The 16,505-nt window shown below is 37.9% G+C and overlaps 1 protein-coding gene across 17 annotated transcripts in view; it reads right to left on the bottom strand.

Annotated features, from left to right (window-relative positions):
- The window catches only part of CAMK2D (calcium/calmodulin dependent protein kinase II delta), a 271,589-nt gene that overhangs the window by 52,255 nt on the left and 202,829 nt on the right, over positions 1–16,505 (bottom strand). For 5 of the 17 annotated variants that reach the window (XM_073340965.2, XM_073340950.2, XM_073340964.2 and 2 more), the window contains 7 exons: positions 13,961–14,044; positions 12,849–12,943; positions 10,692–10,814; positions 9,259–9,342; positions 8,415–8,457; positions 3,322–3,359; positions 1,832–1,864 (listed from right to left, as the gene is read on the bottom strand). In XM_073340965.2, the coding sequence (XP_073197066.1) occupies positions 1,832–1,864; positions 3,322–3,359; positions 8,415–8,457; positions 9,259–9,342; positions 10,692–10,814; positions 12,849–12,943; positions 13,961–14,044 (500 nt within the window). The remainder of the gene's footprint in view (positions 1–1,831; positions 1,865–3,321; positions 3,360–8,414; positions 8,458–9,258; positions 9,343–10,691; positions 10,815–12,848; positions 12,944–13,960; positions 14,045–16,505) is intronic. The other 12 variants (XM_073340968.2, XM_073340955.2, XM_073340967.2 and 9 more) reach the window with 3 other exon arrangements.

Below are 16,505 nucleotides of genomic sequence, written 5' to 3' on the forward strand. Positions count from 1 at the left end.
AAAAATAAACAACAACATTCATTCCACTACCATCAAGAACTAAAGAATATATACTCAAACTTATTAATGGTACATCAAGAATACAGAATTTACATTAGTACAAATGAAAAAGAGAATATATTGCATAGTCAAGTTATTTCGTCGGTATGAGCACAGCTTGGCTAAATACTTCCAAACTTAAAGAAAAATGGTAGGTTTTAAATCACATTTACTGCGTTTATTTTAACAGAAAGGGGAAACTATTAAAAACAAATTCAGCATTTTCATACCAAATGATTAAGTGATTATGGAAAATTATTCTAAATTGGTGTACTTCTATTTGTTGTCAGGAAGGAAAACTTTTTCTACTAAAATTGTGGTTGCTGTGAAACAGCTTTTAACTTTATAGCATCTCTTTCTCTCTCTCTCTCAGAGCAAACAGTTGGGCAGTGCCACACTGTCCTAAGTATTAATGTTTTTTATATATTTTATAAAAATTGTACAAAACTGTCTCTCGGGATCTAAATCCTCCAAGCATCCTATGTAGTGTTTCAGCAGACTAAGAGCTGGCACGTGGTGTGTTTGGGATGCTGAAAATATCCCAACATATCTGGTAAATGGCCTGTACTTTTGTATTAAAATGAACTGTTCTCTTGCATGAAACACTGAATCCAGCTAGATGATATAGGCCATTTACCAGACAGGTATTTTCAAGGGGAGGTCTGCTTGCCCGTGACAGAGTGACCAGTTGGAGAAAGTGGAACATTTGCTCTGCTCTACCTGGATCAGCAGTACAGAGGCATGGTGAAGTGTCACCGTTGAGTAAGCTGCCTTGCCAGGATCACCACCATCATCCCAGAATTCAGGATCAATGCCAGTTAAACAGGAGGATGGTCACTGCCTGCCTGAGGACCCTGGTGCTGGGGGAAGGGAGTCTATGTATTGGTTCTCAAATGGGGGATCTGAGTTAGAGGTTGAGAAGGTCTTGGACTAGGAATGGGACTGGTTGGGGGTCTGGAGAAGAGAAGGAAGGCGGCATGTCTGCTGTGGCCTGTGGTTGTAGCTTGACATCCTGATGTGAGTCAAATGACACTAAGACGCTTAGAAAAACCTTATTATTTGATTCTAAAAGTACAACATCCCCAAAAAGAAAATAAACAGCCATCCTTCCATTTGTTATTTGATTTCAAGGGATAATAAAAATATACAAAGCGGGGTTTTGAAAATCACCTTAAAATGTCCTAAATACTGGATATCTGCTCAGTTATAGCTGGAATCAATAAAAGTGGATCTTGCAGTGAATTTATTTATTTATTTATTTTTTACAGAGGGGGCAGCAGGAGTACAGAGGTGTCTCTTAATGGATTCCTGATGTTGAACCGTATTCATACTATATGGTAAAAGCTCTAGCGATTTCCCAAGTATTGAAATTTTTAATTTTTTTTAAGTTTCTATGTAAGTAACTACACAGAGGGTAATGTCTCCATTACACTTATTATTATCCATTTATTATTTTAATGTTATTAGTTTTTAATACAAGGAGATTAAGAAATTAATAGAAGACTGTTTAAACGAATACTTTTTTTTTTAAGTGTACTAAAGACAGCTGCATTGGCCAATGTTACATCTACTTTTTTGTATTTATATTTCTATAGCTAAAAATCTTGCTTTAAAGAATTGCGGAACAATTCATTACAGATGGCACGTAGCACTTCTTGGTTTAGAAGTCACAAGTTTTCATGTTAAAGGTCTTGTAGCTTCTCAAGTTATGTTAACAGATTAAATGCATTTATTTGATTTCTAAGTGTGAATGTTTCACAGGAGGAAAAATCTGGCAGATAAAGATCCTCACCATCATTTGAACACTCGAACTGGACTTCCTTTTCTGAATTGACCAGTCAGAGAGAAAAGGAAAAGAAGAAAATGTGACTGGTTGGATTGAAAATATCAATGCATGGAGTACAGCATATTTTTGTTTTCAAAAAGACAGCATAAGCTGCGGTAGAGAAGGAAATACTTTTTTTGTGCGGGGAAGTTTCTACATGAGAAAAATGCTGAAAACAAAGACTCCCACGCAGGTAAACATTTCCCCCCTTGCTTCACATAACTGAGCAGGAAAATGGTAAAAAACTGAAATATCCTGAAAACCGGAAGTATGAGATCCCAACGAGTGTAATATTAGCAAACCATTGACGAAAATTCTCAGCAACGTTGCTATCAAAATGGAGATACAGCAGATGCCATTACAAACCTGTAGGAAGAATGGTATTTATAAAAATACTAGCCTGACCCGAACACATAAAATTCCCGCATTCCACAAAGACGTGTTAAGGAATCTGTATTGCAATGACCGAATAATACAGAATGATGTGCTTCTTCATCCTCTTTAAGATGCCCATTATTTGACTTTGGGTAACATTCAGGTTAGAGTATACTGAATTCATTTTAAGAGCCTTAACATTTTTAAGTGTGAAAGAATACGTGTGCGAGAATAAGTAAAGAACAAATCTGCTGTGAACTGAGTATTTCAGTAAGTAGCACTCTGTTAAAGAAAAGAAAGTTTAAGCAGAAAACTAAAATTCAGGTCAAAGACGCTCCTGAGAAAGAGGCAGAACTGAGAAGAGAAGAAACTTTGCATTATCTACGGAAAGCTGGGGTGCTTTATTTAGTCTTCAGGAATCTCTGAGAAAAAGAAATACAACATTTTTCAATGCTCAGTGATTTTTTTCCTGGCTATTTTTCAAAGTATCTGTTTAGAATATTCATTTGTGAAGCATCTCTCCTCCTGCGGGACCTGGTGATATGAAAATAGGAACTCTAAATAATCTATGAAAGTTGCCAGAATGTTCCCATTCTTACCAAGGTCTATTAGCCAGGATGAGCTTATTCAGTGAAATCTTAAACACCCGGACTTCTGCCAAACACACCAAGTACACCTGGTGGAATGTACCTCATGTGGGGCTTCTAGTAAGCTTCTGACGTTCCATCAAGCTTACATACCCACGACCAAAGTCTCATTTATATTAAGCAGCTAAAAATACAGTGAGTCACTAATGACTGGACTAGCTTTTATTAAAAAGCAAGGAATATATTCCCTTGTCAGCATTTTTCAGAACCTTATTTAAAACATGGTACAGTTTTTCAGCTATTTCTTTTCTGACACATTATTTTGAACTTAAACTAACTTCAACTTCTTCAAATATACAGTGAGAACCATTTCTTAACACAACCTATGAAGAAGAGATGTAGTTATTTCCAATCGCAAAGTCAATAGACGTTAGAAGAGTACAAGGAAAAGAAAGCTGAATAAGATGTATCGTTTGGTGCATTTGTTTAACTTACCTTGACTCCATCAGGTTTTTTCAGTAAACTTTTTGCTGCTGTAAAATGAGAGAATAAATTCAATGTCAGCTGGTTATCAATAAACTCCATCAGGTTTGAAGCAAAGCAAGCACTTTCTGTTTTTAGTTCCTCCCTCTGCTGCTTTACATTTAGGAAATGGAATATTTACAGCATTTGAGAAATTCCAAACTACTGGACATAAGGCTGCAGTACCACTTTTCTTAGATTTGCTACCTGGATTTTGTCAAGATCTATACTGAGCTGCATTAGGCACTAAACACTGCCACATCCAGTAGAATCTCATTATTTCACATTGAGAGACCTACTACAAGTTTCTCAAATGTGTGCATTAGCGTGTAAGCAAACACACAAAAGCCCTGAATTGGCAAAGGTGTATGCATATAACTCTAACTGTATGAGTAGATGAACTGAATTCAAGTGAATTATTCACATGGGTAAATGCTTGCAGGGTCACAGCCAAAAATATCAAGAACAACAAATCACTGTCATTTACTATTTTGCTTTATTTATAAGTGAATATGGACTCCTAGAAAATATATTGTAGAATACAGCAGAACCCCATTTAACCGAGCCTCCATTATGCGGCTCTCTGTATTAACCGAACCACCAGTTGCCCAGCGCTGACAGCGGTAGGACTTGGGCTGGAGCCCTGGGAGGCTGGGGCTCCTGCCTGTTGTGCTGACAGTCAGAGCCCTGCTGCCCAGGGATCACAGCTGGAGCCCTGCCACCCATTCCCCAGTTTATCTAGATTTTTGGTTATCCAATCTGGCCCTGGTCGCAGGTAGATCGGCTAATTGTGATTCCACTGTATTTTGTAAAAATGATAGCATTTTACTATTACATTTTTGCTCAGAAATGGGGATAGATTAGCTTTTTTGTGATAGATACAAATGCCCACTTTGCTGTTGGGGCTGTGGCCAAGCCAAACCAGCGGAGAGAGACCCTAGACCGCCTTGACTCCTAGGGTTAGCCTGTGACCTATGCAGGGTTATGGTGGAGTGGAGAGGAATACAGGGGTTGGAACTGGCCATGAACCCCAGCCTGTAGCTGTTCACCTAGTTCAGTGGATACAAAGACACATTACTGACTCCCCTGTTCCTTTGATTTGGAGTATTTAGTACTCCTTCTGGAGCCAGGTGATCAACTCTTAGTGCCCTCTTCACATAGCAGGATACCGACGAGGAGAAACAGAAGAAGAGCTGAAGGCTGCAGAGATGAGTTGGGAGTCGCAACCTCTAGGTCTTGTCCATGCTGTTATAGCTGGTGGTGACATCAAGTGACTAAATGGCTGTGGGTAAGCCATTGGGCTTTCATTTGTTCACAAACGTTTAAAGGGCAGTTTGCAGCCATTTCTCCTTGTTACACAGAGAGGCAGTTGCTGAGGACAAAAGTGCAAAGAATGGAGGGTTTGGAAGACTTTGGACCTGACTCTTGGTGTTGATGGGCATGGAAGTTGGCTTCGCTGTCTTACACAGCTCGAAGCATTACTCATCTGGACCCTTATCCTGAACATGAAGAAGGATAGCAGGGATCACAGGCCCCTTTATTTGACTGGCGGAAGGAGGGCTTATTCTGTTGGGAACTGCATTAGTCTAGTTTCAGCCTGTTTTCTAGGGTACCACCATTTCCCTGGGTTAAGTTAATGAAGATAAAGCTTCTGCTTCATCTACATTTCTGTGTCCATGTCTTATTCACCTGCTGTGTCTGCGTCAAGTGCTCATATTATTATGGTTCTACTATAGACATGATGGACTATATAACCATAGAAACTGTGCAGAAAAGAACAGATCTTCATTAAAGTGTCTTTCACATTTGTTAAAAGGATACTAGAACTTCAGCTAGAGCTGAAGTTAAGGTTATCTTCTATAATCTAGTAAAACTCCTCAAAAAGCACTTTATCAATTAGGATAGCAGATCCACTCAGACCTCTGTTAAGACTGTGTCTCTGCTGCCCATCATAAACCCCTATTTTTCAGGAGCAGAAAAATTTCATTCATAAAAATTTATTTCAAGCTAAAGTTGACACAAAATATTTCCACCTGTGCTAAGGAAGAGTAACGCAGAACATTTTTATATGTGAAAAGCATATGTTATATTTAAACTATGCTGCTGTTTTACTTTAAACTCTTTGGACTAAAGACTGCCTTTTTGTTAAATGTAGGCACAGCACCTAGCACAATCGGCCTTGAGTCTTGATTGAGTTTGAGGCTCTACCACGGTACAATTAATCAGATAGAAGGAGCATCAAATTCTTAAACTAATTTAGCAGAAAATGGCTGTTTTCAAGCTATAGGAAAGCAAAGAAAATTAGAAGTTTATTGGCTTTACAGGTTATTTTATTCTCCTAGAACTAAAAAAAACACCTACTGAAAAATATTAATTCTTATAAGTTGCTTGTCATAATATGAACTACATCCTTCCAATGTTGTTTTATGTTTAAAATCTTTTACATGTTTCTGAAACATTAATTTTTTAAAATAAAAATTAAATAAAACAAACAACAAAAGAGTCATAATGAAGGTTGTAACAGCCATTACTCCTCCCATTGTGCCGGTAGGATTGCTAGGGTGTAAGGGGATGTGTCCCTTGAACGGTTTCTTGCATGAGACTGGTATGTGATATCTCATATTATGGGACATATTCTATACTTCAGTCCTGTACATTAACAGGAGCTCCGTGCCCAGAACAAGCGTAGTATATACCCTGTACTTTGCATACTGCAATAACCACACACAACTATTTAAAGAAGTGTTAGCACCATCTTTAGCTATGAATCTTTTGCCTTTTTTGTTGGCTTGTGATATAATTCTAATACTATTTAAAAGCATTTTGTGTAAGCAAGGACACTGTATGCGAATCAAAAACTACAGTAGCAAAGCATATTCTAAAGTAAGCTAACAATGAAGAATTTGACCATGCTGATTTCCCACAACTAAAAAGCAATTGTTATAAATAAATCCTAAGGCACTGCTAATAAGCCAGAAAGCAAACTGAGAAGAAATGGAATTGTGACAACATGCAGAGATTAGTGTGGTTCAGGTCAGATGGCAATTTTGCTTAGGAGATACAAAAAAGATGTTTCTTTCAGTTGCTGAGGGTCTTACCTCACAAGAAACACACATTCCACATAAAAGGAAGAAAGAAAAGGAAAAATAAAACACTTTTATAAACACATTGTTATGGACAAATAACCTTGAAAAGCATGCTTTCAATGAAATTCAATGAATAAATAACTCAAAAACTAAAATGTCATCTCAAGTGCAGGTATGTCTTAAATTAACCACTGAAATGATGGATGAAAAAGCCTTTGATCACCATGCTGAGACATTCTGAAATAATATTTTTAAAGGACGATGACATTCTTGTTCTTCAGAGGTGTTAGACCTTACATATGATGTATGTGAAACAATGATTATGGAGAATGATTACAAATGATACACGTGCTTCATGTTTTAAGATAATCCATTTTTGACAAGATACTCAGTCTTCGACTACAGCATTTCTGTTCAACTCTTAAAGGAAATTGAAAGTTACTGGCAATTCATTAAACATTAACCAAATATAATTTACAATCCCTAAAGATGGTTTTACATGTTACAATTGTATATTAAATAGGGGAACCTAACAAAGAAGGGCACGGTATATTCCAAGCACCAAACAGATTGGACCAATTGGTCTCACTTGCATCCTGCTGTAGCTTGTTTATTTCGGATGCTTTGACACTTATTATTCTTCAAAACATGCCCAATGCACTATAGCATTTTTACCTGTTAATTAAATATATTGCAACAGAATTATCTCAGACAAAGACAGGATGCTGCAAAGTCACTGCAGAATTCACCCTACGTTATTCAATTGCCTGAATTCTTGTTTGTGGGTGTCTTATATGCATTATCAATGTCTGGTTAGGATAAAGGTTGTCAGAATAATTCTCAAATATTGAGGTTTACATTGGGAGATTCCCAGCTCCTCCCTTCCAAATAAGAATTGAAACACAATGTAAACAAAAATATATCATAGCTATTTGGGGGACAAGCGTTTGGCTAATCAGCAGGGAGGGGAGTAGATGGTCAGAGGAAGGAAGAAAATGAGAAGGCAGAGAAGTTTAGGAAATCGGAGGAATGAAGGGAAAGAAAGGCTTTAACACTTTTACAAATTTCCCTTTCAGAAATTTATAGCTATTTTAATTTTGGTATTTTTTCTTTTCTCCTTCATTGAAAAACTTTAAATATGTAACTATAAATTTAAGCATCACAATATTTTGAGCGCGTTCCTAATTAAGACATAATTATAACGGTGCCCTGGGCTAATAAACACCTTGGGTCTTCAGCATTAGAGTTTGATTACTGTAAACACCAAGAGCACAGCTGTTATTTCATAGGCAGAAATGTACTCTTATGTTACTATAACACGATGCTTGAGAATGAGGCAGAAGTAAAAGAGTGAAGAACTTTCATGTGTTTATTAGTATTAAGAAACCCAAACACACAGGAATGGTATTAGAGGTAAACTTGATATATTACTAGAAAAGTAGTAAAATATGTACTATAAGGTCGCTTTTTATATAAGGTAAGAACATAAAAACTTATGTCTGTAAAGTTTAAAAATGTATTTTAGATTTGCGTATTCAAATGCTCTTCTACTATGTAATTTAACTTTTAAAATATTATTCTTTGACCATATTTCAATTTGCACATTTATCCTTAGCATTTGCTATTTTTCTCTTCCTACCTGGAATATTTTCTGGTCTCTTTGATAGGATTCTACAAATAAGAACGAAAAAAATGTCCCCCTTCACAATAAGGGAAACAAACAGACAGTGCACCAAATTATTCTAACTACCACCTGTACCTTACAAAAGGCTCAATATGACCCTTTCAGTTTAATCTACAGCAGCGAGTAATTTTTGCTCTGATCACTCCAAAAAAGAAATAACTTTAATACACTATACTTTACATACTCCACAGTAGCAAAGAGCTTTACTGTACTAAACTAATTCTCATTAGGCCTGGTTGCATTAAGCAGATACCAAAATGTAAAGAACATAAGGATTTGGAGCTCAATAAACATACCTGAGAAATTTCTGGTAGCCAGCATAGTTGTCAGAATGGCCCCCTGTGTACACATATGTTAACTCAAATTAGCATTATTTACGCATAGCTCTGAGCATGAATAGACCAAAAAGGCAAATATGCTTAATCATAAATCATTTGACTATCGAGGTCAACTCCGGAATGATAGATTTTCTATGAATTATTTGGCATAAGGTGGAGTACATTGGGAATGGAGAAACTGTAGCTTATTCTTAAAGCTATTACCTATCATAAATCCCCGAATAATTACTGAGCTGTCAGAACAAGTCTTGCCACAAATGTATGTGCACACACAGGGATATTTGTCATCAATTAAATTGCACACATATGACACTGGAAATAGAACCCAGACCCTTACTTCAGTTGCTTGGGATGAGTTGTGTTCAACTGGTGGTTTATATGTAACATACATGACCACAACCAACTAAGGGAGGTTTTCCTTTATCTAAAGGGAGAAATGCCCGTGATTTTAAAATGGAGGGTCATCACTATCATCCTGATTCCAAAGAGGTATGTAGATGATATTTATATTAATTGTATCTTAAAAGCAGTACAAATGCTGCTGGAAATGCATGCAGAGCTCAATCGTATGTTGTTTATTAAGCACTGCAGCACAGTTCACATGGCTGTACTTATTTAAAGATCCAAGCCTGATGTTTGTTTATATAAACTTGTTTTTAAGCGTTCGCAAGATAGTTAATATTCTCCATAAAATCCCTTTAAGGAATGGTTATCCTCTACATGGAATATATGTCACTGTATCCTTTTACCCTTCAAAAATTACCTGCTACTAAAATGCCCCTGAAGAAATTGTCTTTCTTACCTTTAGTTTTCTTCTTGCATTGAATTTCTTCAAGCAATCTACAGTCTCCTGCCTGTGCATCATAGAGGCCACAGTAGAACGTTGCTGAGGAAGAAGAAAAGAACAATATATTCAAAACACACAAATATATGAGTTATGTTGTATTTACTGGAGAACAAACATATCATAACCTGCATGGGCCAAATTCCTAAGTCTTAAGCTCCTATCCCTCACTGGTATCTACTCAAGCAAACCTCAATGCACCAGTGAAGTCTCCAAGATTTTGCCTGGGTGCAGGAATGCATGCCAATGGAACCTGATACAAAACTAGAGACTCAGTTTATACTCAGTCCTTACCTATGAAAAACTCCAACTTAAATCAGTGGGGTTTACACCTGTGTAGAGACTGACTAAAACCAAACCATTCTGGCCATATATAATTATAAAAATAAAAAATCAGTAATAGCATCCTGAATTGTGGTGTCCTGTAAAGTTCTCTTTTAAAAAAATGAATGGAATTTTATTTAACATTACCAGTATTGTGTGATGCATGGGAACATGAAATGTGTAAAAAGGAAATATTCAACATCCTCCTTATTTCTTCTGAAACTCATTATCACTTGTATTGTTCTATGATAGAGAAGACACTGCAGCCTACTAGAATGAGTGCAGGGCTGGGCACCAGGACCACATCAGTTCTGATTGTGGCTCTGTTAGTGACTTGCAGAGTATCCTTAGGCAAATCCCTAATTTCCTGTTTCCGTGTTTTACCCTACCTGCACAATGGGGGCAGTATCATTTACCTATCTCCCAGTGTTTTGAGAATTAATTGTTCTGAAGATGCAAAGCACGATATGAGAGAATTTTTCTTGATACAGCTCCATACTGTATTCCCTGAGCATGCACATAATAATGATGTCTTAAAGACCATGAGAAAAGGAGTACTTGTGGCACCTTAGAGACTAACAAATCTATTTGAGCATAAGCTTTCGTGAGCTACAGCTCACTTCATCGCATGAAAGCTCAAGAAAGCGTATGCTCAAATAAATTTGTTAGTCTCTAAGGTGCCACAAGTACTCCTTTTCTTTTTGTGAATACAGACTAACATGGCTGCTACTCTGAAACCTGTCATTAAAGGCCATGATCCTCCATTCTCAGTGCAAGTGGATGTCTGTATCCACTCAAGAGCCCCAGTGAAGTCTCTGGGCACACAGGTCTGCCTGCACAGGGCAGTTTCTTAGGCTGGAACCTCAGTTACGGTAATTATTTCTAGATTCACAGAGTCTAGATAATTACAGTTTTATCTCCTCTATTTAACTACATTGCAATGAAACAGCTCTAAGGAAGGAAAAAAATAATCATTAACCTTCTGAATTTGTGCACTAGATTTTGGAGAATGCTATCAACTATTTTGCATGTACAATTTTTTAGGCATGCAAGTGGAAACTACTTACACATATCCATGGATGCTTCAGTGCCTCTGATGCTGTGATTCGTTTGGCAGGGTTGATGGTAAGCATTTTATTGATGAGGTCTTTGGCTTCAGGAGTCACTGTATCCCACTCTGGTGAGGGAAACTTAAGGAAAAATATATATGTAATTCTCTCTCTGTATGTGTGTATACACACACACACACAGTATGTCACATGAATGGATAACACAGCTTAAAAATTCGAAGACTAAAGAAGCCTGTTATAAAGAAAATAATTTCAAACAACTTTTTATGTAAACATGTTTTTTCTTCTTTATTGTTTTGATGACTTCTAACAGGCTTGTTTCAGATATTAACTTATTTTGTGGTGCAACATGATGCAAACTGACACTTAGAGGATGAAATTACAAATTCAAGGGGAATACAGTTGGCTAAGAAATTCAGATCAGGGAGTGTGCTTTTCTGTGTGTTTGTACACGGCCTAATACAGTACTGCAATAAAAATAATAAACAAAATTATCATATAGACTTATTTGTCTTCTTGAATGTTAAACAGTGTATATGACATCTTAATGTTTAAACTCTGATTTATGAAACCACTTTATCAGGTACTTAAGCCCATCCCTGATCAGCAAAACATTTAAGCTTGTGCTTAAGTCCCATTGGAATGGGACTTAAGTGTGTGCTCAAGTGCTTTCCTGAAACACAGCCATAAGCAACTTGTGTTTTTCACTTTATAAATTAATGAATTTAGAGCTTGTGGAAATTGAGAATGGGGCACGGGTTGCTTGTAGTTTTAAACTAGTATAAATGGTGGATTCTCTATAACTTGAAGTCTTTAAAACATGATTTGAGGACTTCAGTAACTCAACCAGAGGTTAGGGGTCTACTGCAGAAGTGGGTGGTTGAGGTTCTTTGGCCTGCAATGTGCAGGAGGTCAGACTAGATGATCATGATGGTCCCTTCCGACCTTAAAGTCTATGAATCTAATAGCGCTCGAGTCACTGCTGATCCAGAGAACAGGTACCTAGGGAGAGTGAGAGTGCTACCTTCTTCTGCAGGGACCACCTCTATGGAAGATCAGTCCAGTCTCCATATGTATTTAATCACTGCCTTCTCAGCTGTGACTGCAGTGCCAACTGGAATGGTATGTTTTGCAATATGGGCGCTTGACCACTAAGAACAAGACTGAGACCATAAACTCATTTCCACTACAAGGCTTACATGAATGGCTTAAAAGATAGAAAGCTCTGTATGCCTTACAATTTTTTGAGTCATTCAGTCTTTAAATTGCTTATCAGTTGAGCACCAATAGACTCCAATTTCACTGTGTCTAAAATAAATGTACTATACTATAAAATCTATAACACTTCTGAACTACTACTCTAATCCTTCCAACGTTCACTGCTGGGCACTGACAGTCAATGGGACTATTCCCACATAAGTGTTTGCAGAACTGGGCTCTATAACGCTACTGTTATGCCTATTTAGCCAGGCTACAACTTTATGAAAGATAATGCACAGGAAAAAGTTATTTAGGTTGGTACCAGTGGTACATTGAAGAATTTAAAGTTTTGTCAATTTAGAAATACTACTGAAGATCTGAACAAAGCAAAAGTAACCATCATTCATAAAGGATTTTAGACTAATGTAACTACCAGACTCAGACTTTGAGCAGTAAAGGAATTTGATAAAAAACATACTGTAGGAGGTATTCGTATTTGTAAGGCTCCTTTTGCACACATTTGTCCCAGCCAGACACACATATGCAAACTTATAAGTGAATCAACTGAGATCACAGCTGTGATACTCTGTAACTAATCTAACTGAAATGTAAAATCAGTAACAATAACCAACAGAAAGAAAAACCTTGTGCTCTCTCAATACCATCCCTAAAAAGCAACAGTTGTAGGATTGTGGGCAAAGGTACACAGTAGTAGAAATATAGGTACTGTTTAAACAGGCAGATAGAAATATACTGCATAATGGTATATATTATATATTGTACAGGCCAAAGAGATGTTTACTCATATAAAGAGAGTGGATCATAAAAATGCTGATAAGAACAGAAATATTTAGGAACTAATTCCTCCTTAGTTTTCACTCCCTTCTTAGTCTAGCAAACTCATACTGAAAGCTCGAATTAAAAACAATTATAAGAGTAGCTCATAATACATACGTCATAAGCACCAGCCTTGATCTGCTGATAGAGTCTGTGCTGGTCTTCATCCCAGAAAGGAGGGTATCCCACAAGGAGAATATAGAGAATGACACCTGGAGGAAGTCCAAAGTAGCACTAATTAAGCCATTCATGTAAACTAGCCACAGTGAACATGAACTGAATCATGCCTCAAGGCTGCACAAAACAGGAACAAACAAATAAGGCAAATGACTTATTTGGTAGTACAGCTGAATAGAAATCTTCCACATGTTGGAAAATAAACATCCTGACAATGCTCTGAGGCAGCTGTAGAGTTCACATGATGACATCCTGGAAGAAATTATGGGGAGTGCAGGTGAAGACTACGTGCCTGGAAATGGTGCCTAGATACTATGGGGATGGGCACATTGGAAATGTCTAGTTAGCTCTAGAGACAGACAGGGATATCTCCTCTAGTCCTACTCGGAACAGTCTTAGACAGCACAGAGATTAAAACCAGCCTGCTAATGTAAGTGCTCTCATTAGTGTACTGATGGTAAAGATGATGGAAAATTTTAAGAAAAGAGTCTACCATAGACAAGCCTATCTGATTTGTCATTTATTCGGCCGTGGTTTTGGGATAACTACAAGACGCAAGTGCATTCACAGATATGGCCTAATCAATCTGTCTATGCTACAAATAGTACCTGTTAAAGAACCAGATTACAAAATGGTTGTCCCTTAACCTGGTTACAAATATGATTTCAGGGCAATTCAAACATTTTAACTGGGCAGCTAAAGCAATGGAGAGAGATTGGTATTTAGCCGGGTAATGAAATATAATTAAGGCCCAGTCTATAACACAAACTGGAACCATGTTTGTAACCATGTTAAGGAAAAATTGTGTTGTTGCTAGGTTCTAGGACACTGTTACACCTGTAGTGTAGACAGGGTCAAGAGTGCTCTGACAGCACATTTGCTTAACTGTAACATTCAAATAATAACTACTATTCAAATAAACAACTACTGAAAAGGTAAATATGAGATAAGGAAACATTTAAAATTAACTCTGAAATACATGAAACAGAGGCTCCTAACGGACAGATCATAATGTAGTGGGCTAAATACAATTCTTCAAAATTGTTTCTTACCACATGCCCACATGTCCACTGGCTTCCCATAAGGATCTTTTCGTAGCACTTCTGGTGAAAGATATCCTGGTGTACCAGCAAAACCTGTCAGAAAGCATGATGAGAGAGTTAGCCAGTCAGTCATGAGAACAGTTGTGTTCTCCATAACTGAATATACAGTATAACAAAGAATTTCTTAAATAACACCCTCTTCTGCAGACTGTGTCTATATTAGCTATTTAGTTTTAAAATCTCCTACCTTTGGGACACCTTTAGCTCAGCTCATCAGGTAGTAGTGACAATGGGAGTGTTGGTGTAGACAGGACACCACCATGTCCAGTGTAGAGGTATGACAGTAAAAATAACATTGGACATCTGCCTACATCTGCAATCCAATTGTTGTTACTACTGGTGGAGCTACACTGATGAAAGAGCAAGAGTGGGAGATTTCACATAAAGATTCAGTGCAGACACTCTCATGATTTATGTACTACAGTAAATCTATTGTAGGCCTCCAGCAATGACAAGCAGTGCATTTATTTGGTGTCACAGAGTCATAAAAGTTACAGAGGGGAAAATTCTACTATATCTTCCTGTCCATCTCCCAGTAAATGCAGTATCTTTTCTATTTTATCCAGGTCAGCGCCTAAGCCCTGGTCTACGCTGGGGGGGAGGGAGGGAGATGTCGACCTAAGATACGCAACTTCAGCTACACAAATAGCGTAGCTGAAGTCGGCGTATCTTAGGTCGACTTACCTGGCTGTGAGGATGGCGGCGAGTTGACAGCTGCCGCTCCCCCGTCAACTCCGCTTCCGCCTCTCGTGAGCTGGAGTTCCGGAGCTGATGGGGAGCGTGTTCGGGGATCCATTTATCGTGTCTAGACAAGACTTGATAAATCGATCCCCGACAGATCGATCACTACCCGCCAATCCGGCAGGTAGTGAAGACCTGCCCTAAGTGACGTACTTAGCCCGTGAGTGTCTTACAGAGAGGAAAAAGAAGGTGTACCTGATCATATGAACATTTTTGCTGGTTGTTTGTTATTAGACTGATCAGAGTTAGCATAAGATAAGCCCTAAACTATAGAAATTATGTCAGTAGAGCTCATCTAGGAATCACAAATCATCTCCTGTGGATCCTTTAATTCAGCCATCTATCCATTCTGTGGATTGTCAGACTGACATCCACGTAAATTTGTTACGAATGTTATCACATATTTTATACTTCGGTGGTATCAAGTGCACTTATTGTCCAAACAGAATACAGTAAGAGTAAAGCTACAGTCTCATGTTCATATTAAAAAAGTGAAAATACTCCATGAATAAAATGCAGCTGGATCCCATGGAAAGTTTTCTCAATGTATAAGCAATAAGTAGGGCCAGAATTAGAAAACTAGTGTAGACCAGTGTATATTACAAAATGTTATCCAAACCCTTTCTCCCAAACTGGGGATTCATCCCAGTTAATGCCAGGTTGTGGTACTCTCACTGCCCTCCTTTGGAAATTGAGCTGAGGGGAGTAGAAGTTTTTGCTCCCACCGGAGCATCATAGTGCCAGTTGCTCATAGTAGAAATCAAATCAGGCTGCAGCCTCTTTCCAAACACTGCCATTCATTTTTCAGATTGTGCCAGCTCTTTACAGGCCACCTCTGATATAAGTGACATTGTGGGAGTTTTCTACTACCACACCTGGGTCCCCTGTGGATGTTCCAGGTAAAAGCTGGTCCAAACTCTGTAGTGAATTTGGTTCATGGAATTTACAAGTTCCTCCTCATTCTTTAAATACTAGACAATGTTGTTTTCCTCTTAGGAGAAACACAAAATGGAGGCATGGAAGACACCAAAACATGCCAAGCATTATGTAAAAATGAAAGTAATTGATGACTAGAATGAATGAATGCTGGTACACTGACAGATGAATAATCTCAGACTTTTTCTAAAACACAGTTTTAATGGAAACTGTCCTGTTCGCCAATGGCCATGAAGTACTATTGCCTATAAGACTGCCTGAATGACCAGAATATTGATTTGGTGACTGTTACTGTATTATGCAAACTTGGCTAGAATATTTTAATCTATCTATAATTGAAAAATGATGCAATTGAGCCTACAAAGACCAGTTAAGACCATTTAACTGAATAGTGTCTATGTGCCTAGAGCCTCAGCTGGTAATCTTTCCAGCATCCTCCCCGCCCCCCCCCACTGTGCCCCCTTCCCCTCCCTCCACAGCAGTGTCCTCTTTTGGGGAACCTGAAATATGGTAACCCTAAATTTAAGACAAGGTGCAACTAGGGCTCAATCCAGCTCCCAATGAGTTAACAGGATCTTTCCATGGACTTTAATGTGGGGTAATGAGTCACCTGCTTCAGTGAGTCAGCAGAGCCCACTTGATGGGTTTCCAGTAGATTAAACACCTGCTAACTGGGTGGGGTGTTTTGGGAAAACGTTGCCAAGCTTTTTACAAACAGCTACACAGAAATGAAGCTTATTTGATTAACAAATGTGCAAAACAGGAAAATATCTTGCATTCTCCAAACAGGAAATAATATATTCTGGACCATATTCTC

Source organism: Lepidochelys kempii, chromosome 4 (genome assembly GCF_965140285.1).
Source record: "Lepidochelys kempii isolate rLepKem1 chromosome 4, rLepKem1.hap1, whole genome shotgun sequence".
Classification (NCBI taxonomy): domain Eukaryota; kingdom Metazoa; phylum Chordata; order Testudines; family Cheloniidae; genus Lepidochelys; species Lepidochelys kempii.